This window comes from Lissotriton vulgaris, chromosome 3_1, assembly GCF_964263255.1.
Source record: "Lissotriton vulgaris chromosome 3_1, aLisVul1.2, whole genome shotgun sequence".
NCBI lineage: Eukaryota > Metazoa > Chordata > Amphibia > Caudata > Salamandridae > Lissotriton > Lissotriton vulgaris.
In genome coordinates, this window is record NC_141689.1 from 1,670,310,011 (window position 1) to 1,670,336,798 (window position 26,788).

Here is a 26,788-nt window from a genome sequence, read left to right on the forward strand (position 1 = left end):
GCGAAGATCTCCACCACTCAAATTTGGCTTAAACACCTAACCGCACTCAATGTCCAACCCACCATCGTGGACTCAGCAAAATCTTAAGCATTACACTCGACACCAATCTCAACATGCAGCAACATGTCAGCAAGGCAACTAAGGGAGCGAACTTCCAGATCAATAATCTGAGGAAACTAAAACCCTTCCTCCCAGCCAAAGACTTCCAAACCGCAGTACAAGCAATAGTCATCCCTCGAATTGAATACGGTAGCACCGCCCTCTGCGGACTCCCCCTAACCACAACCGCACCACTAAGAGCTTCCCTAAACACTGCAGCGAGACTCATCACTGGGTCAAAAAAGCACTCCCATATTACCCCTGACTTGAAAACCCTGAATTGGCTGCCTTTTGAAGCCAGAATACACCTGAAAATCGTTTACATGACACACAAGGCGGTTCACCTAAACTCACCCGGCTACCTCGCTCAGAAACTGACAATCTCTGGCGGAACCAGAAACACTAGAGGCACAAACAATCTTCTGCTGAAACCGCGAAGATTCCGGAAGGAAAAAACATAAGCGCTCCTTCTCGGGAATGGCACCTAGGATCTGGAACTCACTCCCTCCAGAAACCAGGCTTATCTCTTCCACCACACTCTTTAAAAAAGAAGTAAAAGCTATCCTCATGGCTAAATACACTTGAACCAGTATCTAGAACTCTGTTAATACTCGGCACCGATCTGTACTACATGCTTGACCCCTTTGCCTACTTGTATGAGTTGTCTCATTACTCACATGATTGGCGTTGCAGTCACCTATTTGTACTGTTTGATTTATTGATTTATCTGTCTGACTATGCTCCCTCATGTACCCCTCTATGTAACCTATTTGTACTGTTTGATCTATTGATTTATTTGTATGACTATTCCCCCTCATGTACCCCTCTATGTAAAGCGCTCTGATATCTGCAAAGATCTTGTCCGCGCTATATAAAACTTTTAAAATAAGTAAATAAATAAAATAAAAACGGAAACTAAGCTCTAGGATAAAACCCCCCACACCTGATAGGCCTGCTGAAGGCAAAGTGGAAAATGTGTTTACAATGCTTAGGATCAGCAACACTCACCATGGCACATACCTGGAAAAAGCCAGACAACCCTCCACTTATTCAGTGAAACGGATGTCTTTGGACGATGATGGACATGAAGCACTTGATGAGCAATGTACAAGGCTCTCATATGACATTCGAGCACCAATGGAAACCCCATGTCACATATTTGAGTGAAGAGAGACCTATTCTGGCGCTCCCACCATGATGGAAAGTGCAGTCCCTTTTCCACTAATAGTCCAACGAGGTGTGGTTAAGCCCACTTTGGCGCTGCACGGTTGTTACTGATTTTCCCCACTGTAAGGAGATGTTGAACCCCACTTTAGGTCTATACGGCCCTGTGAGATGGGACTTGGTACTTTCTGTTGTTGGGACAGACAGAAGGGGGGGGGGGGGTTAACCATGTGGCCTTTCCGCCATGCAACTTGCTTGACTCGCATCATACTCCGACTGCCTGTGCATGTTGGGACTGATTCTAGCTCACTTTCAGTCCATGCTGATTACTTTGTACTATATGTGCTATGGCACACGGTTTTGTACTTTTTATTAATGAAAACTGCCAATAAAATCTTTTTGAAATAATTGTGAAACTAACACAAGAATTACTAATGAATCAATTTAAGTGGGTCATACTGATGAAATAAACATTTTAAAAATTCCAATCCATGAACAATGCTTTCCTTGAAAAAGGCATGTTTTGTCTTAAAGAGTAGAGTAAATATGTTCATTCAATTCTATCAAGTGGAAGATAAAAAGGCAGAACTCGTTTATTCCACTGCATATCACTCAGGCATCAAAAACAAAGCAAATGATTTTGCTTTTGATGAGTGTGTAATGTTGTAAATATAATAAGACCTCCCAGTCCACTATAATTCTCTTTTGAATTCTCCTATTTTTCATATAATTCATAGGCCAACGTGTTTCTTACAGAAGGGGACGTTTCAATCCCTTCCGGTTACCTGCAATACCTAGTAGCTTTATGTGCCTATGTTCAAACTTTACACATTTACTGATATACAAATATTGACATCTTATGCTGGTTTGCTTTTGGTCCGTACCTTTTAAGGATATAGACCGTATACCTCTCCAGTGCTATCATCAATATGGCATCAATTAAGCCATATGACCTCATGCTGCAGGGAGGAAATTAGGGCCCATCGCATCATGTACAAAAAGGCAATCTGTGACGCCAAGAAGGAATGGGAGGTCTCCATGTGGGAGGAATTGGGATCCGCGCTTAGTGCCAATGACTTTAAATCATTCTGGTCCATAGTTGCAACAAGACTCAGTGGGCATACCCCTGCACTTGCTCCGAATATTGCCCCTACAATTTGGGAAAGCCATTTCTGTGATCTTTATGGCATCCCTGAGCCGAGATGAAAAGCCCGTCACTGTCCTTGAACCTCAGCAGTCTGTAAGCATTAGTGGGGCTGAGCGGGGACGGTTAACCACAGTTCCCTTATGCCCCGCCCCAGTTGAATTTTTCACCCTGGCTGAGGTAGAGACAGCTATAGGCAAATTGATTCCTAATAAAGCTCCAGGTTTGGACAAATTACCAGGGGATTTGTTTAGGACACAACCGAAAATTTGGTCCCCCTATTTGGTTGCTCTGTTTAATGGTATTCTACAGGGAGACGACCTGCCACCTACCTGGTTAGGGGCTGAAATCGTGCCTATCTTAAAAAAGGGTTGTCCATTAACCCCTTCTAATTATAGGCCGATCAGCCTAATTGATTCTTCCCAAAAGTTGATGGGGAGGGTCATCCTTGATAGGATTCTAGGGTGGATCGAGGATAATGGGATATTGTCCATACTTCAGCCAGGCTTTAGGTCTGGCACCTCCACTCTAGACCAAATATTTCGGCTGCAGGTCCTATACTGGAAGACAGCCAAGGTGGAGGGTGGCAGCCTCTACCTTGTGTTGGTGGACCTGCGGGCAGCTTTTGATCTAGTGCCACGGGAAACATTGTGGAGAGTACTAGCAGACTTGGGCCTCCCGCCCTACTTGTTAGCCATTCTTTCTAGGCTTCATGAAAATAACTTTGCCCAGGTGAGGTGTGGCACGCACGGCGAACTCAGAGATCAATTTCCTGTTCAAAAAGGAGTTCGCCAAGGGTGCGTATTGGCGCCAACGCTATTGAGCCTTTATATAAATGGTCTGGTGGAACACCTGAATGGTGTGGAAAATAATGATGACCCCAAATTAGCCACAGGTAGAGTGCCCGCTCTGATGTTCGCAGACGACACCTTGTTGTTGTCTAGATCATCGGGCATTCAGAGAATTCTTGATGGTTTGTGGAGTTCTGCGACCTTCAGGGGCTGGAGATCAATTTAGGTAAAACTAAATTTATGATTTTTAATCCCCCTGAGCGCGTACGCCCAAACCCTGTTTTACATGGTACTCCCCTTGAAAGGGTTAAAACATTTGTTTATTTGGGTGTCACTTTAACGGAGAATTTTGGTTGGAATATGCAGATCGCTAAATCCACACTCAAGTTATCCCAGTTAGCGGGGGGCATAAGCAAGGTTTCCAGGGCATCTACTTTCGGGCCGGCGTCCCCAGCCCTAGAGATTTATTGCCGTCAGGCTAGGCCGGCAACGACCTATGGGGCCGAACTTTGGGGGCACAAGCAGATAACGAATCTTAAAAGGGTGGAGCAGTCTTTTGCTAGAAATTTAGTTGGTTACCACCTAGCACGCCATTGATCCCTCTCAGACTTCACCTTGGCATGCTGCCAATAGAAGAGATCACTAGTGCTAGACCAATTATGTACTGGAAGAGGTTGTGGTCAGTCCCTGAACTGGATGCGTACAGAGCGGAATTTTCTGAGATTTTGCCTCTTCTTAAAAACAAAAAGATCCCTTGGCTTCAGCATATTAGTGCTTTTAGTACCCGTTTAGGTTTTCCTGAACTGTGGGAAACTCCTGAGATTTTTTGCCTCGGGATATCCAAGAATGAACTTCTTTCTCAGATACGTATGTCAAACTATCAAATACTAATGAGCTCTGCATCACTGGGTAAGCGGACATCTGAATTCCTCCTAGTTAAATCAGAACCTAAAGTTGAGGAATTTATGGATTTAATCGAACCCCCAGTTGCTCGAAAGCTGTATTTACAGTTAAGGCATGGCACTCTTCCAGTTAGGTCTTTTACATCTAAATGGTCAAATCCTAACAATGAAGTTTGCCCAGCCTGCAGCTTTAAAACTGAGAATGTAACCCATGTACTGTTTTTCTGCCCTGCCTATTCTGCAATTAGAAAACACTGGCTAACCCCCATTTGCAAGAACCTGGAACTTTTGCACTTTACACAGGCTTGTAGGATACTGACATATGATACATATCCACCCATTGTGTTTGCAGTCTCCCGTTATTTATTTAATATGTGGCGCAAGAGATATACCTTTTTAACTTGATTGTTGTATATACAATTTTGCTTAATGTTTTATATCATGATAACCTTAGTTTAATTCTTTTTTAACATTTTATGATTATTTATTGTTTTATTGTCTGTGCTGATGTATTTTAGATGCACTTTTTATGGTCTTTTGACCGAAATAAAAGTTATCAAGCAAGCAAAGTTGTTGGAGTAGGTGTCACACTTGTGAAGAAAGATTTCCTGTTATTCATTGACCCAACATGGAAACTATAAGGAAATGGTCAGGTACAGCAAGCAATGTTGGATCATACTCCTCCTAATAGCTTAATTTTGGAACTTATTTGTCATGGATATGAACTTTGTACATCTTCCATAGCACTCCCTAAATGGTCACTATTAAGTTCTATGACTTTATATTACAGGTTTGTTGGGTTAGGCTTTGCCTTTGCGATTTAGTTTACTGCCTTATTAGTCAGAGTCATTACATAACAACGGGGTAACTCACAAAACCAGAAGGATCTGGGTAAATTGTGATACATAAAACAGTGGTCCAGTCGGACAGACAAGAGGATAGTCTAAATCAATTAATGCACCTTGTCACACTTTTTTGGAGCAACCACCATATGTAAATAATGCATTTATACTGCTGACTATTAATACAACATGAAATTCATACATTTAAGTACATTTCTTTGTGTGTGAGGAAAAATGTATATTGTGTGTACTCTTCCCTGTCTTTATCCTCTAGAAGGATGTGTTTGGCTTCTCAAAATTGAATCAGGATATGCTAATTGATTTAGCCTATCCTCCCGTCTGTCCGACTAGACCACTGTTCATTACTCATAGGAGCAGAGCATACTAACATTCAATCACTTTTGAACATTTCATAAGTGTTTGTGCTTAGCTGGGAGTTTAGCCGTTTAATGTTTAAATCAAGACTAAAACTACTCAGAAATCCTTGGTGTCATATTTATTTATTACTGTTCTCTTTTTTTTTGCACTTCTCAATATTAATATCTTCTTACTACTCTCGACATGGCAGCAATGGACTCCGTTACATTTCCCACTTAGTACTTCAGCTCTCTTATGAGTTTAGTGGTGATTTTGTTACTTCAGAGTAGTAGCAAAGAACATAAGGTAGTGGTTTTGCAGCTATACAAGCATGATCACTAGGTTTTGAGGAATAGGATTATGTAACAGGTAAAGTCTGGCAGATGAAAATCCTTTTGCTTATACAACCACTAACCTGCTTCGGTTTAATTCATTAGATGTCATGTTAACATAAGTACTCATTTCAAATTTGAGTGTTCTCGCTCCCAATTCAGTGTTTGGTGCCTTTGGTTGATAAAACGGTTGTAGATGTAGCAGTGCTTTTACAGTGGTCCTCAAATGGAGCCTTTACTAAATATTTTAAGTAAGCCAATACAAACTCAATAATAACTCACATGAGACAGCATAAAATTGGATTTTTTGTTAATGTTGCTTACAGCCTATTTATATTTTTAATCTTATGGCCATCAACAATCCAGGTTTGTCCTCCAACCTCATTTCTGTCCTAGGCTTATTTTATTTTGTATTTAGTTTGTTTTTCCACTTAGGAACCTGCCTCAGATTTTGTTAAATAAACCTATTGCTGTGACAAGTAAGGCCCTGTAGAACTGAGCGATGTACTAAGTAATATTTTTTCAATATAAGTTTTAATAATTACTCAATACTAGGGTTCATATCCCTCAATACTAGTGTTGAAAGCAAGACATGTCTCACAATGTAAACCCTATACTTTATTTACTTAAAAGACTTGCTGCCCTAGAATGTACAATGAACATGTTGTAAGCATTCTTCATAGGGACTGCACGTCATTCATTTAGCTGCAATCATATTAGTATTTTTCCGGTGTTCCTTTTTGCACTTAGATTATTTTGCAAGTGGGAATATAACCGTAATTAACATACTGCTTCAGCACCGTTCACCAATTCCCTTAATTGTCCACAATTAGTTTTAAAAAACAGTAAAGGTATTGGATTGCCAAGCGCGCAATGTATAACCTACAATTAGCACACAGCACTTGCATAAAACACTGATAGAGCTATAAAACACAAAGCCTTAACATTCAATTAACCTGCAAGGAGAGATCTGGAGAGGCCCTACCCTGCTGTTCATTGGCACGAATGTGTTCTGCGTCCTGCATGGTTTCGGATCTCACACAACTGGCAATAGAGAGTAACTTGGGCTTGGAGCAACAATTTAATACCCATGTGCTGTATTTAACAATCCAGAACCACGGGCGTTTGTGTAGTGCAGTGCTTTTCAAGCTTTTTAGAGCCACAATCCAATTTTCAGAATAAACTTTCACAGCCAACCTTTTTTTTAATGGACGAGGAGGACCACTAAAGCATTGTGTGGCAGCGCACGGTCTTTTACAGACAGCCCATGTTAAATTGAAAAGGCCACGAAATTTGCACAGGCATACAGGTTTACTAATAAAACTATATTTCACACAAATAAATACGTAGATATCTGGTTTCAGTGCATACTTCCTATTTGTGCACCACCAAGTAAAGTGCCTTGATTTGTTTTGATTCTCATGAAAATCTTTGATTCTATCACACTTCAGAATTACAAACAAATGTGCTTTATTTTGACTTGCCTACCCGCTGAATGTGCACAGTTTATTTACAGGTATTTACATTTTGTTGTGTTGCTTTGTATTGCCTTTCCTTTTACACTTCCTGTACCCCAGCAAGATTGCGCATAAATAATTTCACTTTTCTTTCTCTGCCTGCAGAGAAAAAGTTTGTAAACACCAGTTCCCATAATAAAAAAAATATAAGCAGCAATTTTCATAAGACATAATTTGACATTTAACCTCTGTCTTTGAAGCGCAGAAAATGTGACAAGATCTTTACAAAATTTAAAGGCATCATTATTTACTGCTTGGACTTTCATGAGCCACCCAAAAAATCAGGTAGGGACCCATAGTTTGGGAAACACTGGAGTGCTTCTTGCACCACCCTCTTCTGCTCCTACCTCTGAGTGAGTCATTTCTTAGGCAATCACTTCCAGCTCGTTCCAGCTGGGAAAACCTTTTTCCAGAACTCATCCAAAGAAAGGCCAAATTTTTACTGCCTTCTATAACCAGGTAGAGACAACATTCTGAAAGTGCTGTTCTGGTCCCATTCATTTGGTGTTGGGACTGAAGTCTTGGGCCCCATCCCAACCCTGTCGCACTCAGGGGTGGCTCCTCTGTAATGGGGGAAGGAGCTTCGCCCCACTCGTCAGAGTTAGTTAGAGAAAAATAAAAGGATAATGAAACAATATAATTGTATTTTTCTTTGATTGATTCCGACATGCGTGCACAGTGGTCTCGGGCCATGACAGGCACGTGGTGGCACTTAGAAGTGCACAAGCAGGTTTTGCCAGCCATCCTAGGCTGGGCAAGCATACATGCACATTTCTATTTCTCCAACACAAACACAACTGGGTTTCGTGAAATGCCACTGGCTCACAGGCAGAGTCTGCATTGGCAGAGCAGGCTGCTAAGACCAATCCTGGTGCTGCTCTCCTCAGAGAGCAGCGCCAGGATTGGCTGAGCAGCCTCTGCCTTCCCTGAGACTGCTGGGAGAGCTCCGAGGCTGCTGCAGTCGTCAGCGTCGGGACCGCAGGTAAAAGGTATGCTTTTAGAAATTATTATATTTCCTTTCCAGTACCCCAGCCCCTGCCCGCCTGTCCCCCATCTTTGCGTTATGGCGGCCGCCACTGGTCGCTCTAAGCAAAAACAAGGAGATGATGGACGGAGCGCTGAAACTTTTCAGCCACTCACCCCCAGTCACAGATCTGGGTTGAATCCACCATCATTCTTTAGCTCACTTCCCCACCTCAGTTCAGACCCAACTATATGCAAATCCGTCTGACCCTGTCCCTCATTGGAACAGTCCAGCCCGAACTGCCAAGCCAGGCCTTCCCGGAACCGAAAACATGGGTAACACCCTTCATCAGCCAGGCTAGCTTGAATTCAGTGGCAAAGTGAGCAAATGCTACAGGTAGCAGGAAATAGATTCTCAGATAAACAAGCACCAAATGTTTGCACAATTTATAAAAGGGAGCTTTTAGGATAGAAACGCTTGGCTATCTCTCCACTAGCTCGCTGGATGTGCATCTTTCGGCTGTTCAAGTAGGAGCACTCCAAGTTCTCTGTAGCTGGATCACTCTCAGTACATTTTTTAAATGTTCAGGCAATTCCGTCTTACACAAATTTGTAAAATGTGTGCCTTTTAGATGAATAAGGATAATTTTGTGAAATTACATATAGCAATATAAATGCATTTTGCTGGTATATCAGGCAACCTTTCTCTGTGATGGTATACCTCGCACAGAAAAGTCACCACATAGACACAGTCAAACGACTAAATGGAGGAAAAGATTTCTCTATAAAACATTTTGCACTCAAACTGATCACCAACTGGCAAAAGTCCTGCAAAATTTGAGGTCATAAGAATTGGCAGAAAAGTAGTATGTTTCACGGAATGCACTATTCAGAAATTACACAAGATGACGCTAGCATAACAATTTTGCACAGGCCTAACTTTGACGCAGAGCAAGAAAAACACTAAAGGAGGAAAGGAGGGAGCAGAAAAGTAAAGGAAAAACAATGACAAGGAAAGAAAGCAGGGATGAAATAACTAGATAGCAAAATGTAGGACTCCAGCACTTAATAACAACACATTAAGCACGGTTTATGATTGTTGCTTCAGAACCCAAATAACCTCTGAAGGCGGGGGCATTGGCACCTGTGTGGAAATTTGCATATGTGCCGAACAGATTCACACTACCAAGAACTAAATATATCGCAAAAAAGGAAGTGACACCACACCAGACAGTGCACACTGAACGGTCCGATGGTTCATTCAACTTTTAACTTGTGAGGACTCGGTTAGTATCAGGTTACCCACTTTACAGTGATTAACTGGATTGTAATTCTGCCAAAAAACAAGCTATAGGTCTGACAAGTGGTCGCCGCACTGCTTGAGACTATTCACGACTGAGATAAGAATTCAGAGGACAAATTTTACATTTATGCGACATCGACCAAACGTGATGCCACTTTTCTTTGTACGCAGCATTCCCAGCCGCTAGAAACTTGGTGACTGCATTGTGCTCGAAGAGGTTATATGTTGTCTTAATAAATTTAAAAGCACATTAAACACCAGCACAATTTTCAGATATAGAAGGAACACCTTCACCATGTTGAAGCAAGGTCTTGGCATTTTCCACTGTCCCAGGCTGGCGTTTTACAGATGGATCTATTTTTAGTTCCCCTCCGGGTAGTCGGAGTTTGACCCAGATTCCACTGCACTTGGAACACACCGATTATCATCCCTGTTTCAGATCATGCAAGTCTGAATATCCTCTCCTCCAAGTGACTCACGCATTAAGCCAGATGGCCGAGCACAGGCTTTTTTTCAGTGAAAGCGGATGTGCGCATGAAGAGGGGCTTGAAATGTTTCAAGCAGAATCAGTTTCACAGCCTTTGCACATGGTGACATTTCCTCTACATTTCTTCGTGTTTTCGACAGTAGTCTTAACCTGAAACTGCCTAGATGGAGCAGTGCGACAATTTTCGCTTAATGCAAAAATCCCTCTAAGTTTCCCATAAGAGTCAATTTGGAACATGCCCATATCTGGTCTCAAAATGGCTGGCCAATGGAGCGCTTCTACAGAAAGCTGCAGAACTTTAAGGCGACTTTTAAAACGCAAGTGCACATATAGCCAGTGTGAGCAGCAGAGTGAGACTGGGACAGGAAATAGGTACAGCCACCAAAATAAAAGTGGTCTTCAGTAGAGAATCGGATAGCTAAACAAACACTGGCAATGTCAATAGGTCTAAATTTAAAAGAATGTTGTATGCCAATTTTCTAATTGCATTTCTATAGCGCTTACTATCCCTGACGGGACACAAAGTGCTTTTTCGGCAATCAACAAGCTTCTCCAGAACCCAAAAAGGATTAGTGGTGAATTAGTATAGGGAGATATTAAATTAATTTCTATGAAGCATTGCAAGTAAATAGCATGGGAATGAATATGTATTTGGGGGGGAAGCAAAGAACTGTATAATTATATTGGTGCAGGTTAAGAGGCCAGGTAACAGTTGCACTGCCAGGTCAGACCTACACATCCATGTAGGTTAATGACTGTGCTCCTCCCATCTGTGCTGCTACCAGAGAAAAACAATGACATAAGCTAGCTGTCTAAGACACTTTAATAGCATTCCCAGGTCATATGTAGATCTTGAAAGTTCAAGCTTATGTAGCTGGAAAAATAAACAAATGAGGACAGCTGCGTGGAGTGTACGTTTTTGGAGAAACTTCTTAATCAAAACTTGTACTCCTGGAACCCATCATGTAGGTGGAGTCAAAGTCCCTCTCGAGTAATGCTCACATAATTGTCTGGCGACAGCTGCACTGTCAAGCCAGACTATAAAAATGAGCAACATTTGCATATCAGAAAAGCTTTGAGCTTGTAATTACAGGCTGCATCGTGTTTTGCAAAGTATGGGAGGCTATATGCATTTACGTTTGCTGGGGATAAGGTTTGTGGTTATATCAGATCAGGGAAATCAACTGTATAAACCAGCCGCCACACCATAAAATGGGCCCACATTGAACTGTCAGAGCTCTCCATCAGGCACTGCTCGATTAGCCTATAGGCCCGTCCAACCGTGGTCATTCTGAAGCTCTTTCCTTTTTTCCCCAGTTGACTGTGGGATATTGGGTTGATTTCAGAAGAGCATGGGATGTCATCACCCAACCCTGCGCCCATGACCCCGTTCCGTTCACGGCATTGTAGAGTGGGAGGCAGGACTAAACACTTCTCCCGAGCTGATTCAGTTCAACCCTAAAGTACCATCATATGGTGAGCTACAGCTACAGTAATCTATCCCAAGTATCTTGCACAAATGTCACGTTTGGGGACAAATTGTTACACTGGCACTACTATGCTTACCTTCACCAAGTGATTTATTTGTGGCCTGCTTACCTGCATGTCCCAGGAAAATGTGAACTGGAGAATAAAAGTGTATGAAGGACTTGGATTCACGTAGAAAAAGTCCAGCAACATGTGAGTGTTCAGTGTCTACTGGAGGGGTTTCAATCTTTTCTGTAGTACGAGCTACGTATGCTATTCGTTCCTGTGGTTAATTGTCATTGAACATTAGTCTTGTAATAATAACAATACCAGACAATTAAATTAGTGGCCATCCCATGGAAGATTGTCAGCAGTGATCACCTCAGTGCATCAGGCAAGGTTTGCTAGCAGTAATGTTAAAAATTAGTCTTTATGGGTAATACATAAAAGACATAGCTGCCCCCTGTCCCCACGGTAATGAGTATATGTTCTCCTCAATCCAACATGATTTATTATTCATTTATTCGCTTTAAATATATTTAGCAAATTCAACCATCTTATTTCCAAACATCTTCTGAAAAAGTTCTGATAATATACACATTTTTATCTTGAATACATGCTCATCACTTTCCTTACATATATTAATGAAACCAAGCAAAAGCTGCGAGGGCTGCCCACATGAGAGCTGCTTATAGGTAGATGGAGAGCTCCCAGTGGAGAAGTGTGGCTCACTGGTTAGAGCGGCAGACTCTGAAGCAGAGATCAGGCCCGGGACCAGGGTTCAAGTCCCGACGCGGCAGGGTCTTGGGCTCAATGTCCGCGGACTCGATAATTCTCACCTCAGCGCCTACTCTAATCATGGGTCCCACGCTGCAACTGTGGGCAATAGCTTGCTTAACCTCCACAATGGCCCCAACAACACTGGGATGCCTGGCTTCACCTTGGGGGTGCCCAGGAGGGGCATCTCACAGGGAGAGCCAGGAAGGGTTCCACTGCGTTATACAGCGCTGGGACGCCCCGTTGCTGGGGCAGCTGTGCGCTTTACAAGTATATTTTCTTTTTTTCTTCTCTTCTTCAGTAGCTCATGAGCTACTATAGAAGCCCAAGTCCCATGCCACTGCTGTTTCTGCCCAGACAATGAAAAGACAAGGTACTGAACAGCTGAACATCTGACCAAGAAAACACTTCACAAGATAGCCCAACCTGACGTCACTCTCCTAACACGCCCACTTACACATATACACATAGCATTAGTTGGTCTGACTGGCATTTTGAAGCTTCCCCACCCGCCCGCTAACAAAAGGTAGCGACCAATGGAATCCAGAAATCTGCAACAACTGTACAAGAGGCCAACATGCAACATTGCCTTCCATTCCCACAGCTTCCTTCACTTCCTATGGATTTAGGTAGATCATACATTTGAAAACATATGCCATTAAACAGACTAAACAAGAGTGCTGGCTTTGGCGACCTCTGTGGCTGAAAATTCATGATGGACAGCACTAACATTTGGGCATATTGTACCACCTTACGATGAATAATGTGTTTGTATGGCAGAATGCTGGCTGTGCTTTCATCTATCCAGCTTCACTTTAAACCCAGTAAAATGGATGTTCTTCAGTGGCAAGATCTAGTTTTCTCGGTCATAGCACGGTCTCCTGAGCCACAGAGTGTGGTGCATAAAAGGGAACAATTTTCAGAGTGGGGGAGCTGGCCTTTGGCAACATCATATAAATATCCTAGGACTCAGAAATACCTAAGCCACTGAGCATAGTGGAAGACCAAAGCCGTTGCAGGATTGCTTAATATGATTTTTTTACAATAAAATTTAGAGAAACATGGCAGGGTGGGTAGACCGCTGAAGCAAGGCTACAGTATGCTCGCACAGAGTGCCACTAAAATGCAATTTTCCAAAGTGAGGAGTGTATATGTGTGGGCCTGGTGCCAGAGAGGCTGGAGACAGTAGTTGAACCCCTTGTGAGTGGGTGCAGCAGCTGTGAAATTGGCTGCAGTGAGATAGGGCACCGATCCCCTAAAGCCAGAGAGCAGGTCCTCCAAAGCAGGCAGGAAGGAAGATAAGAGGATAGGTCCAGGGGATCTGCTACAGCATTGAGGGAAAAAATTGAAAAGGACGCATTGCCCTTCGCCATCACCAGTGTAGTGGAATAGGACCCAGTCCCCTTAGGTCAACATGGATAGGAGGACAGAAGAAGTTGGGCGCATTGCCCTGGAACGGGTCGTCAGCCTATGAGTGACCCCTTAAGTGGTCCTACTCCATGCTGCATATAAATCCTGCAGGTCAGAGAAGTGGGGGAGACATGCAATACTCAAGGAAGAGGAATAAATACTGATGTTTAGACCCCCAGAAACATGGGATGAGACAGAGGATAGAGGAACCACTGTTTATCCCTGCTGAGGGGGTGCATTAGAGTGCACTGAACTGTACAACAGAAGTACTGCAGGAAAGGCCATTGATTAAGCTGACACATGTAGAGACAGTACATTAGAAAGTAGAAGCTTCAATGTTTGAACTCTTAGGAAACTCGCTAGACCCCACCTCAGCTAGGAGCATGTGATCATTAGGGTAAAGTGAATTACACATAGTTACTAGCTTAAGTATGAAGTGAAGAATGGGGGAGGGGTTGATGACCGGCACCTCAGGCACTGGGAGAGGCGAGTAGTTCAAGGACCATTGCTGGAAGTAATAGGGTTGGAGGAATCAGAAAAGGTAGCTTTACCATGATGGGAGCCGACAAGAAGTAGGTACCAGCCACAGTAGTGTGGTACTCTGACTGAACTGGCTCAAACAATTATGCTATCATTTAGCAGAAATATGAGAGTTGAACAAAAGTTATTGTCGTGCAAAGTGAACAACCTTGGTCATACAATAAAAAGTGGGATGGTGGCAAATGTCCTCACAAGACAACCCCCACCTGAATCTGCTTTGGGAAACACATATGACAGGTAATCACCGTGGTTTTCTAGGCAGGGAAAAATGCAATGTACTGGCACACACAGGGTTCACGATGGGATCTAGGTGTGGCAGAATATTATTCTGGTAAAACACTCTTGCTAATGAATGACTGTCCTTGAGTAGACCCTATGGGCTGTTCTGTAGTACTAACAGGGAGACGCCACAGGGAATCTCTTACAGTACCATCCTTTGAGCCCCCACCAAACTTGCAATTCATGGTCCTGAAGCAGTTCGGAACGCTCAGACTGCAGGTCCCGGACAGCCTACTCATTATAGGAGGTGACCTTAACTTAATATTAAATGAGCATCTGAATAGAATTATAATAAGGAAATGTCTACATGATTTTACTAGAGACATGGAGCTACTGGATGTATGTAAACAGGCACAATCTACAACACGTCATTCATACACAACAAATATATGGGGCTCATATTGGAGGCTTGCTTACACAGTGGTCCTGATGCTTCAAGGGTATAGATATATAAAGAGAGAATTTGGTGCATAGAATTTCTGATCACTTGTCACTATGCACCAAAATTATGCAATCTAGGTCCGGGGCTACCTCGAGATGGAAGTTGGGAATTTGGAAGTTATGGAACTGAGAGACACTGGAGGGCTTAAGACAGGTTACTGATATTTACTATGCAGAGAACAAGAGAACTGTACATTCTGAGGTAACCCTCTGGGAAGTGTACAAAGCGGTGATAAGGGTGCAGGTTGTAGCATAAGTTACAGGCAGTTGGATGGCTGGGTAGGATGAGGTGCATAAACTTGATCAGAAACAATTGCTATTGGATACAGAGCAGATGGCTGAGCCTACAAACGAACTGGGACATTACATTGCAATTGCAAGGGAGGAATACATGTTACTAGAGGAAAGGTCGCAAAGGGCTTTAGCAAACTTAGCTTGAAGGGAGGCAAGCCACAGATGGATGAGAGGTGTTATTTTGGGATTAGGGGAAGTGGTGGAATAGGCACTTGGTATTGTGGTTAATTTGTGAACTACCTGGAAGCACTGGATAGAGCCACGGGTGAGAAAACACAGTAAGATCTAGAGAAGTTTGTGGCAAATATCTGGATACCCTCACTGATGCAGGATGTTTGGATACATTGAAGAACAAGACCAGTGTAACCAAAATTGGGGCGGCAATCAAACAACTGAATAGAGGAAAAACCCCAAACCAAATGGTTTTCTACCCGATTTCCTCAAAAGTCTGGAATTTATTTGCATTTGCTGAACTTATTAAACAACTATTATATGGTGACAGACAAGGGAAGGGAGATCAAGACTGGATTTGAGGTCAATGGTTGTATTTTTTACATACAACCTTAGAAAACTTGTCGAGGAATGTGTCTCGTACAGGCCCATCTCCTTGTTGAACTTTGAGATTGAAATTCAGGCCAAAGTGCTGGCCAACCAAATAATAATTCACAGTAATTGACAAAATGATCCATGTGGACCACTTAGGTTTCATGCCCTGTAGGTAGGCCGAACTAAAATTTAGATGGCTGTGTTGCAAAAATACATGCTATCAAAGAACCATCAGCCTTCTTGGTGTTAGGTCATGAAAAGGCATGTGATTCTCTAAAGTGGCCATATCTGCAAGCCGTCGTAAAAGAAAGAGAGTAGCCGGGGTGAGAGTGGGTGATATGATTTGTGGTTCTTCCTCAGGAGGTCATGCCTGGATTGCCCGCTCTTCCCCCGGTTGGTTGTTTCCCTGACACTGGAACAGTTGGGCTGAAGTGGGACGATGATTGGGAGGAAATTGCCTCCCTATATGCTGCTGATCTTTTATATTTAGCGTACCCTGAATACTCAGTATACAGGGCTCTGGAAATGAAACAGATTATGGCAGAGTGTCTATAAATTGGCATAAATCAATTTTGTTTCCCCCTTACAGAAAGGAAGCCTAGGGCCATTTGGGGATGCCCATTAAAGTTCTAGAACAAAATCTAATATCCCTCCTTAAGAGTTCAGAGCTGATGTGGAGCACTGGAGGAAATTCCTTATCCCTCTGGTTGGGAGAGCGGCACTCTAAATAAGAATTGTTATCCCACATTTTTATACAGGCTTCAAAACTCCCCATATTGAATTCCAGAGATCCTTTTAGTAAAAATGAATAGTGTTCAAAGGACATTACTGTGAATGGGAAAACACAGAGGATTGTGATGCTGATGCTTTGTTGGAGTCTCTACGATAAGGGCAACAGCCTCATGGAGCTATATACATATTATTGGGCCTCCCATATACATGTGGTAAATGACTGTGCTAGACTTCCACAAGAATATCCCATAGCCCAGGCAGATAGAAGGACTATGGAGCCAAGAGGATATCTACAAGCACTGTATGGTGGAAGAGCCCAAACGAATAGGCAGACTCACACTACAAGAGTTATCAGAACATGGCTAGACCCGCTGGATGATTGAGAAGGCTCACACTGTGGGACTCCGGATTGCTGCCTGATTTAGATAAACTGGAAGGTTTCAAACAGTGGGGCCACTTGAGAACATCTGAACTAGGGGAGTATTGGTCATGGGTAGAATGATAGCCTTGAGGAGCTCCAGTACAGGTGAAAAAATTGATTGACCAAATAAAAGATCTATTTAGAATAGTCCATACTGGAATTAAGGGTGTTGTCAGCTCCGCTTTGCAGGCATACTGTCTCACAAATTTACAGCAGACTCATTAACAATAGCTCTCTTGGGCTCACAGAGAAATGGGAGCAGGAGCCTGAGGGATTCTATTATATGAATTGGGTGGAGGCATGCAAGCATCCAGAGAGGTACCATTCAGGGCTGGGTTCAGGCTGGGCCAGTTACCAATACTCCATTGGGTATACTATACAAGAACCTTACTGCGCAAAGTTAAGAAAACGGCTAATGATAAATATCTCAGAGGGTGTGGTGATGCCAATACGCTATTTTCCTACACTGTGGGGATGCCCAAGAATTCAGTACTTTTAGCAGGGGTTTAACCAAAAGATGGAGAGTACTATGGCTCACAAATGTGAGATGTCATTATTGGGCATGCACATGAACTGATTCTCTCACAATACAGTTAGACATTCGGTAATCAGGTGAAGATGAAGGGTACATGACATGTGACAAGACTGAGGATCTGGGACCACCCCATCCCATGCACAATTGAATAGAAACATGGGCTGAAGGAGGTTGGTGAAGGAAATATTGCATAATGTGAGGGGGTGCTTGCAGAAGTTTGTGAAAGTATGGAGCACCCAGAGAGAGTTCAATGATGTATCTGGAAATGGTTAATACGAACAGGAGTTCTCTCTGAATTCATCACTCAATAAATGGTTGATCCTGCCGGAGAGTAGTGGGGAATTGGGATGAACGAATAGAGGGGGGCTTTGTGACAGAAAAGGCAGTTGGGAGAAGGAGTATGGATTTATGGTAATATGGCGTGACACTTAAATGTCTTCTATGTATGCGATTTGTTCTTAGTTGTTGAAATGTTTGTCTTTAGTACTTTCAAGACCAACAAAACTATTTAAAAAAAAAGAAAGAAAAACGGGGTAAATAGTAGAGATTATAAATGCATTAGGTAAAATGTTTTAGAATGTAAAGACAGGTCTGTAGGAACAATCGATAGTAAGGGGTTTCTGGGCCTTTCAATGTGTTGGAAAGGTCATTAGCCACTGTTGTGCCATGGACACAACACTCCTGCACTCCATTTAAATGAGTAAGAATTCCCTTTTATCACATGTTTCACTCAAGGTAACTGCCTACTTTATGAGGTGCAGGGACTTAAGAGATCCAAATTACTGGGTGGCACAATAGATAACAGTTAATAAATTGAATGTCTAATCAGTGCTCAACTTTTAGAAAGTTACAAAAACTTTAGCAGTAAGGACACTTAAAACATGAACTAGAAAGAAAACTAGAATGTCTAGTGTAATCAGGGCCCAAGATACCAACCTTTAAGCCTTTATAGCTCCATAGTACTAGGTGCTAGATTTATAGTCAGGGCCAGACTGGCCATAGCAGGCATCAGGCATTTCCTTGGGACGCAGGAAAGGTGGGGGCTGGTTTTGGAGCTGCAGGTTCCGGTTTTACAGCAGTACTGCATTATCTGCCCCCAGTAGCAAAAGCCGCAGGGCACCCTGCTCCCCCCCGCCCTCAGCCCACCAGTTGGGGGCTGGCGCGACAAAATAGCCAGTTCTGCTTTGAGTTCCTAGTCCAGCCCGGTTTACAGTAAACATTGAACTATAGTACTAATGTTAACTATTGCGGTTTCCAGAGACAACTAGGGTGAGTTCGGAAGAATTCAGGTTGAGGCTCGATCTATTTGAGCAGTGCAACACAAGAGACTATTTAGCAACTATTGCTTTGAAATGCCTGAACCCTTAAATGAATGGCAGTGGTTTGAGGACAACAAATGACCTCAGGAATGTAAAAAAACATCACAGCCCAAAATCCACCAATGGAAGAAAGCAAGAACCCACCCTTTGTGAAAACCTTTTTGTGTGCTTCCAGCTATCCTTTAGGTGGACTCATTTGGTGGCCCAATACCCTTTAAGCAGAGTAGTTCGAAATAGCAGTGTGGGGGTGTTGCAGCACCCCCACATAGGGTAAACACCGGCTGCAAATGGTATGATTATGCCTTTTAAATTCATTGTTTTGAAACATGTGTTCCAAGCATTAACTAGCATTGCCAGCTGTCAAGCAAGCAGACAAACACAATAGCCTTATCTAATAAACTACTGATGGCACTGAGGTGAAAACTGCAAGATTGGTGAAGTGTTTTAGACAAAGGTAATGTTGCTGTGATCCAACAAATCAGCACAGAACATTTAATGTGGGGCGAACTGTCTCTAAAGCTAAATAACATTCTGGAAGGGGCATCACTTGCATCTCTAATTTCTTTTTCAAACTACAAGTAGCAGTACAAAAAGAAATCTATTTTTATGAGAATTTATCATTCAAACAGATAAAATAGTTCATTTTTCCCCAAGGTGAAGTCTCTTGTTAGTGAGGGTTTTGTGGAGCAGCCATCCGTGACAACAATTCAGGAGGTGGAGGATGGCATAAATGACTAAAGAATTATTTAACACATGTACATTTCATTGACTCCAAAAGGTATCAAAGATTTCGTGGAAGAGCTCTTCAGACCTCATAGCTCTGGAATGCCATCCTTCCAATTCGAAGAATCAAAGGACCACCTAAGGATTTCACCATAGACTAGGGAATCATCTTTTTCAAGTATCCCACTGCAAGTAAGTGTCTAAAGAAAGTATTCTTCAAATCTACATGAGTTCTCTCTCAGCCAGGCTCACAGTCATTGCAAGTGAATATTATCTTCCTTCAAACATGTATAGTCCATCATCTTGAACCACCCCAAGAAGCATTTGCTTTGGTTGGGTCATTTCCAGCTATCAAAGTTTCACCATCAACCCTTTCAAGGAGTTTTATGGAAGAATTGGATTATCACTCCCTTGGATTATACTTGGTCTCAGCCACGCAAATAGTACATTCTTAGATATCGAATGCCTTTCACCCAATAAAGTACTAAGCTGATGCCTTTATCTGCATCTAGTACTTTATAAACGCCCGATCAGATAGAAATACTTCATCTAAAATATGAGCCCATCCTTTCCCACAATGAAGCAGACAATCGACTAAAAATATCCTAGGGAACAGAGCAAAAAAAATGAATTTCATTTCTACCGTATGATTTTGACAATCAAACTTTGGAAATGGATGCATTGTCAAGCGCAAGACTCTGAACTATTCAGGGTATTATCAAGAACAAAGATCTTAGTGAACAAATCTGTATACACTTTAACAGAGCAGCAACCTATATGAGTTTTAGTCATCAGTGACACTGAGTCTGAACATAATCAAGAGTAGAGTTTAATGCGAGTTAGGTTGTCAACCGGATGTAAGCTTTAAGTGACAATGGCATTTTAGAATCTAAGGTCTAGGTGTCTATATGTTTTTGGACTATACGTGCAAGCAAAAGCTCTGAGTAACCCTAGGCATTACCAGGAACAGATAGCTGCTACATTTCAGGGGGTTGAGCGCCGAGTGACTGCATATCATCAAGGGCAAGAGCTTTGTACATTTTACGGAGTATTAATAACAACAAAACTTTGGGTGACTGCTTTATAAAGATTAGTACTACAGATTCGAAGTATTCTTAAGACAGAACGAAAAAAAAACCTTTAGAATGTAATCCTTTCAAGCTGTAGAATCTTGCTGAGTTGATTAAAAAAAAACACTCTTATATGAACTGCCTATCTTCAAAGTTAATATTTCTTACCACTACAAAAGATGATCTGGTGTGTATTTTTATTTCAGAACAAAACTATGATGAATGCAGTCTCTTGTATGTTCAGAGTCAATAGCCAATGACTTTGATACAATGAGGGTCATTGTTGCATGGAACAATATTTTGAATGTCATTGTATTGTACAACCAGTGTCATTGTTGCATGGAACAATATTTTGAATGTCCTTGTATTGTACAACCATAGCATGTTTTTTTTTTTCGGAATAATTTTATTGAATTTTCAAAAAGTGACAAAAATGGACAATACAGAAAAATATATGAAATAGCATTAAATTAGAAATAATTGACCAAGATAAATTACGAATAAGCATGGTTTTTAAATGTTGCCTAATGTTCCTAGTGAGTATTATTTTCCTTCCACAGTGCTGTTACCCGATGTTTACGTTTAACAACTTTCTGCTGTTACACAAGCTTTCTCTTTTTGTCCATCTAAGGTTCCAACAGATTACACAATGTTTCTGATGGGCATATTGAAGCATTTGGTGCTGCATCTACTGGAAAGCATGAGATCAGTTCATCGTGAGGTCACAATCTGACTTCATTAAAAGTATAGCTCTCAATGAGTCTATGCATTATCAAGAATAGAAGCATGGGTGAATAAACAAAGGTGTTATTAAAAGAGCTCTTTGATTGTTTTGTGCATTAACAAATGATCATTTTTAGAGTGTAGATGAGATTTACCAAGATCTTAACATTGAAACACCTCGGGTATAATCAGGAATATATATTGCATAGCTGCGAACTAAAACAGAGTTCCGAGTGAATATATGCTGAGTATATAGTGTTCCAACTAGAGACACATTACGATCTGTATTTGAAAGAGATCATATTAGAAACTGTAGCAAGCGATCATGAACTGATTGTCATCATGTTCAGAATTTGAGCTTGCTTTCTAGGGGTTGATTTTGCGGATTTAATGGCATTTGGAGGTCCTTTAGCTAGTTGAAACGTATGTTTCGAGGGAAATCTGCTGAGAGGCCCATTGTATCCAACTTTAAAATATCATGTTAGGAAGGAGATGTGGTGCAAAGTGAAAAGCGACCACAAGATCCTTGTGACCAACTTAGCATTGCAACAAAGAAGATCTGGCAACCATGGAGCAAATGCTAGCTGTTCTAAAGCTTGTTTTCACAAATAGCCATAGAGTATCAAGATGGTAAGATGACAACTATGTCTATATGGCACAATGTGTAGCCAATGGTGGTGGAAGCAAAATTTAGCACAAAGCCATGGGATGTGTTTTATATAGCGCGAACTTCACCTGAAGTTATTAGAGCACTTTACATGAGCCCCAGTTGCATTACAGACAACCACATTCATTTTTTTTGGTTAGGTACGGGGAGACTAAGTGATTTGCCCAGAATCACAGGATGTTGAGCATCCCTTGCCGAGACTTGAACCCACTGCCCCAGCTTTGACGTCTACCACTCTAGCCATTAGGCTGCATCCTCTCCCTGCGCTTCCCATGGTTCAGACATTTGTGAGACTGATTGATAACCGCTCATCTCGGTCTTTTGCTGTTCATCCTTGGTGATCTCAAGTTTAACAAATAAACATAAATGTCAGTCATGTTATAGCTGATGAGTTTCAGAAACTATTATTAAACAGACCACAGAGGCTCTGAAATCAGCCCTGGTGGTAAAATGGACTTGAGGTGGCAAAACACAGAATACAAGTACCTAATCGGGTGAAAAAAGCAGGTTCAGCAAAGAGACTGGAATGCACTGAAATCACCAACCTTGGACAAGAACAGTAAATGTTTTTGGGATATTGCAGCATGGGGACACTTGGGAGACCGAACTGCCTTGAGGTGCACATGAGAGCTAGTAGATAGGGACGGCATTTTAGTTATTTGTATTTATCACCTAGTTGGTTCCCTCAGTTTTGTGGTGAAAATGATTAAGGATCCGCTCAAAAACCCAATAATGCTCAAACAGATTTATTTCAAGCAAATATGCGTACCTGGGCCCTAGAACTAGCATCAGCATGTAATGCCATTTTCTGCTATGGCTTTGTCATGGACTGTCTGAAGCACTGATATAATTAAACCTCTCTACAAAAAAGGTCTTTGCTCGGATTCTTCAAACTATCCCCTGATCTCTTTGCTTAAGGAGGCAGAAAAATCTATTGAAGATCTTGGCAAACAGGAGTCGGTAGGTAGGAACAATATCATGTGCAATGCACAGGTTTGGTTTAGGAAAGGAAAAGTCGAGATGAGATTTTCAACAGTATTTGATTTGCTGTAAGATGGCGGGGGATACGGATTGCATGGCTTTGTCCAGTGGCGCCTGCACAAGCAGACAACAGCAAAGGTTAAAATGAGAGATGAGCGGGTCACTGAAGTATTCAGAAGACCCTCTGGGGTCTGACAAGGTAAAGTCCCCTCCATTCTTCAGCTTATGTTTTCTGCTAGCAGGTATCCAGAAGGATAGACTGAATCTTGGCATGCCCATCCAGGGAAGAGAAATAAGTGCAATCCTTTTGTACGTAGATTCTGTATTAGTGCCACGTATGGAGATATCAATTCATCATGATTGAGGAGGTTTGAACAGTACTATACAGAAAAGAACTTGGTGATACGCATTGGTAAAACCAAGTACTTGGGGGTACAAATCTAAAATACACACAAACTTTCTATTTCCATAAATTGAGTTTTACTCGAGTGCATAAACTGTTTTGACTAGCTGTTCATCCGGCTAGACCAAAATCTATCCTGGAACGAGCAAAGGATAAAAGCAGAGTGCAGTCTAAGACAGAACACTGGTGTGGTTTTAAGTTGCAAAATTAACTTGAAGGTGATTTAATAAGCTCAGTCATTTAGCATTACAGAGCAAAGGTTCTTGCCACCTCAGGCAGAAGTATGGGTGTGCACTAAAACTAATGAAATTCTAAGACATGAGAATTGTTTTGAGAAGAAACTATACTAGGTGCATTAAGATGCGAACTCGGATTGAACTGCATCTTAGGTATAATTGCTTTACGTCTTATCATGCTGTGGGTCAGGTCACTTCTTAATACTCTAGCTGAAACATACAGAAAAATCGGCTGTTACCCGCATGGAAAACTTAAGGAGGTGTAAAGGGTTAGTGCCTACCCAGAAAACCCTATAATATATATGGGCAGAATGGCTGCAAGCTGGTGTTTAGTTCCATGTTTTAGTGTTTTTTGCTGAAACTCGCCTTAAGGCAAAATGTTCTTTTTTAGTTCGAATTTCAACTTGTTCTTTTAGTTTGTTTTTGTATACAAGGTGTTTTTTCTTTTGATATGCTTCTACGCATTGTGTGGCTTTTTAGCCAAAACAATTGAGTGAGGGATGTGAACGGATGACTGCGGGTGGATGGATAGATGGTTGGTGAAGGATGAGTTATGTCGGCTATATATGGTAATGTGGAAAAGTGAAGACCAAGACATTTTCACAAATGATAGGGCACCTGAAATTGCAAACCTCGATAACAATACCATAAGTTTTGTTGCCAAGTTAGGGGACCCTCCCATGAAAAAATAACTGTTTTCTTTCCGTTCTTTCCAGGATTTTTTGGGAGAAGGCCAATCTGCAACACTACAAAATTAGGGGACTATTTCATTAGTGTTCCAGGAGAAGCTTTGGAGTTTTATTCCATTTATGAGGAACTTTTCGCCAAAATGCATTATGTGGCTGTTTTTTCCCAAATTTCCTTAGGGTGAAATTTCTGCCCCTCCATCTAGGAAATTGGCCCCATGTTCACTTCACATAATCAGTGTAACATGGCACTGGTACTTATGCCCCACCACATTCAAAGTCCACTCCACACCACTGGAGATATAGTGTACTGGTTTGATCTGAAACATGCACAGATAATAACCATTTTAAGAACTGCAGAGTAAACGTTTTTGGAAGAAGTCCAGTAGAGAGTGAGAAGATGAATTCTTATACAAAGCCTGAACTAGCTATGCAGTAGAGAAAGCTCACTGGGCAAATTACAATTGTAAACCAAAGGCCAAGTAACTGACAAAGCTAGTACAATATAAACACACACGCATGACATGTTAGCCACTCTCCTGCTCATCACTATCAACTACTTCTGTGAAGCTCCCCCATAATACTCCAGCAAGAGAATATTGTCTTTATTGTTCCCTTCTATCACTAATAGCCGATAGTCATAATGCTGAGTAGTACATATTCATTTCAGTATGTCTGAGTTTCAATAAAATTTAACAAGAGAAGCTAAAGTCTTTTGTAGTATCCTAATACAGTTGTATTATTTCTGTTTATAAAGTGTTTAATAAAGTTTGCACAAACTATGGATTTTTGCTTTCACTGATCTTCAATGTGCTAAATGGTTCCTTTAGCTCAGCAGAGGCAGTCATTGTTTGCCAAATTATTAAACGTTATTCAAAGTAAAAAAAAAAAGGTTTCCCCCAAGAGAGGACATAAGAGACAGCAATCAAGTTTTTCAAATTATATAGTGGAGAGATTGACAAGGCAGCTGTATAAAATCAGCCATCATGCAGAAAGAAACAGACCTCTGTTACTGCACTGCATGACAGCCATGATAGGACATGGAGCAAGTGTTTTGAAATAGCTGAAGATCTGGCTGTGGGCTGCTGTCAACTTCAAAAACAAATTTTAACAGGGACCAGAGAGAACGGAGTACACAGCTGTGGAACACATCTGAAAATCTTGAATTTGTCAATCTCAGTTAGTAAAGACCGTCAAACTGTGGCAGAGAAATTCTTCATAACTCTGGTCTACCAACTCCACAGTCCACAGCCTAGAATCCCCTCGGCTTAATGCTACAGCTACTGGCTCTCAACTTACACTGGACAGAAGATGAAGTGGTCTGAGAAGGCTCGGATTCAGAGTGGCTCTTTGAGATTGCATTGTCCGAGCACTTGGCCGCTGAATTGATGGAAAGAAACACAATATATGAGCAAACAAAGATGAAGATGTAGAGCACGACCAGGATCTTCAGGAGGACCTGGCAGATGGAGCAGTCACTGGGACACAGCAAAGATGGCGACCAGCAAGATGAAGAGGAGGAAGAAATGGAAGAGGAGGAGGAAGAGAAGCAGGAGGAGCGGTGAGTACAGCAGAAACTCCCTGAGGCGCACTCGCTTTGGAAGGCTGTAAAGAGGCATGCAGGTGTGAGGAAGGAAAGAACAAAAGAACTGAGAATGGCATGTAAACAATATACAGCAAATCGAGAACAGATCTGAAATAAACAAAACAAGTTATTAACTTGGTAGGAAATGCAGTGTGATTTAGGAGGGGATGAGCAGAGGGGGGGTGTAGGAAGGTATGCAAAAATGTCTGTTCAGATGCCAGAGCACAGAATGCCCAGTACATTTCCCGACCGCTCACTGCCAATGCTTCGATTAATTCCAGATTTGGTGCCAGACTTTAGAGTCTTTTTTTAAATGTCAAGAAATCTCAGACAATGTGGTCCTCCAGGCACACTGAGGGGGTTTGAACAGTACTATACCGAAAAAGACTTGGTGATTTACGTTGGTAAAACCAAGTACTTGGGGTACGAATGCAAATTGCACACTGAAACTTTCTATCTCCATAAATTGAGTTTTACTCGAGAGTGTAAACTGTTTTGACTAGCTGGATATCCGGCTAGACCAAAGTCTATCCTGGAACTAGCAAAGGATAAAAGCAGAGTGCAGTCTAAAACAGAACACTGGTGTGGTTTTAAGTGAAAAATTAACTTGTAGGTGATTTAATAAGCTCAGTCATTTAGCATTACAGAGCAAAGGCTCTTGCCACCTCAGGCAGAAGTATGGGTGTGCACTAAAACGAATGACATTCTAAGCCGCGAGAATTGCTTTGAGAACAATCCATACTAGTAGCATTAAGTAACTCTGAGGCAAAATTGCGCTGCAACTTCATGGCATTTTGATGCATTGAGAAATGAGACTCCTAGCACACTCAGAAGCATAAGTGTTTAAAATGTGGCAGCACTTCTACAAGTGAATAATATCTTACTGCTCACATGCAAAATGCAGTCAAGGGATGAAACTTGTTTTTTTAACCCCTCATGAAATGTAGTTGTGCACTTTTATACACTTGCTATATGATTACCTGAAAAAAAAAACGGAATGCTCAAAAAAATTGACCAATCATCCAATAATGTTATATGGAACTTACAGCGAA

At 41.7% G+C, this 26,788-nt stretch overlaps 1 protein-coding gene across 13 annotated transcripts in view; it reads right to left on the minus strand.

Annotated features, from left to right (window-relative positions):
- Positions 1 to 26,788, minus strand: part of CAMK2D (calcium/calmodulin dependent protein kinase II delta) — an 806,647-nt gene that overhangs the window by 94,088 nt on the left and 685,771 nt on the right. For 4 of the 13 annotated variants that reach the window (XM_086962142.1, XM_086962138.1, XM_086962141.1 and 1 more), the window contains one exon: positions 25,451 to 25,531. The exons of the other annotated variants lie outside the window; for them this stretch is intronic. In XM_086962142.1, the coding sequence (XP_086818268.1) occupies positions 25,451 to 25,531 (81 nt within the window). The remainder of the gene's footprint in view (positions 1 to 25,450; positions 25,532 to 26,788) is intronic. 13 annotated transcript variants of the gene reach the window in all.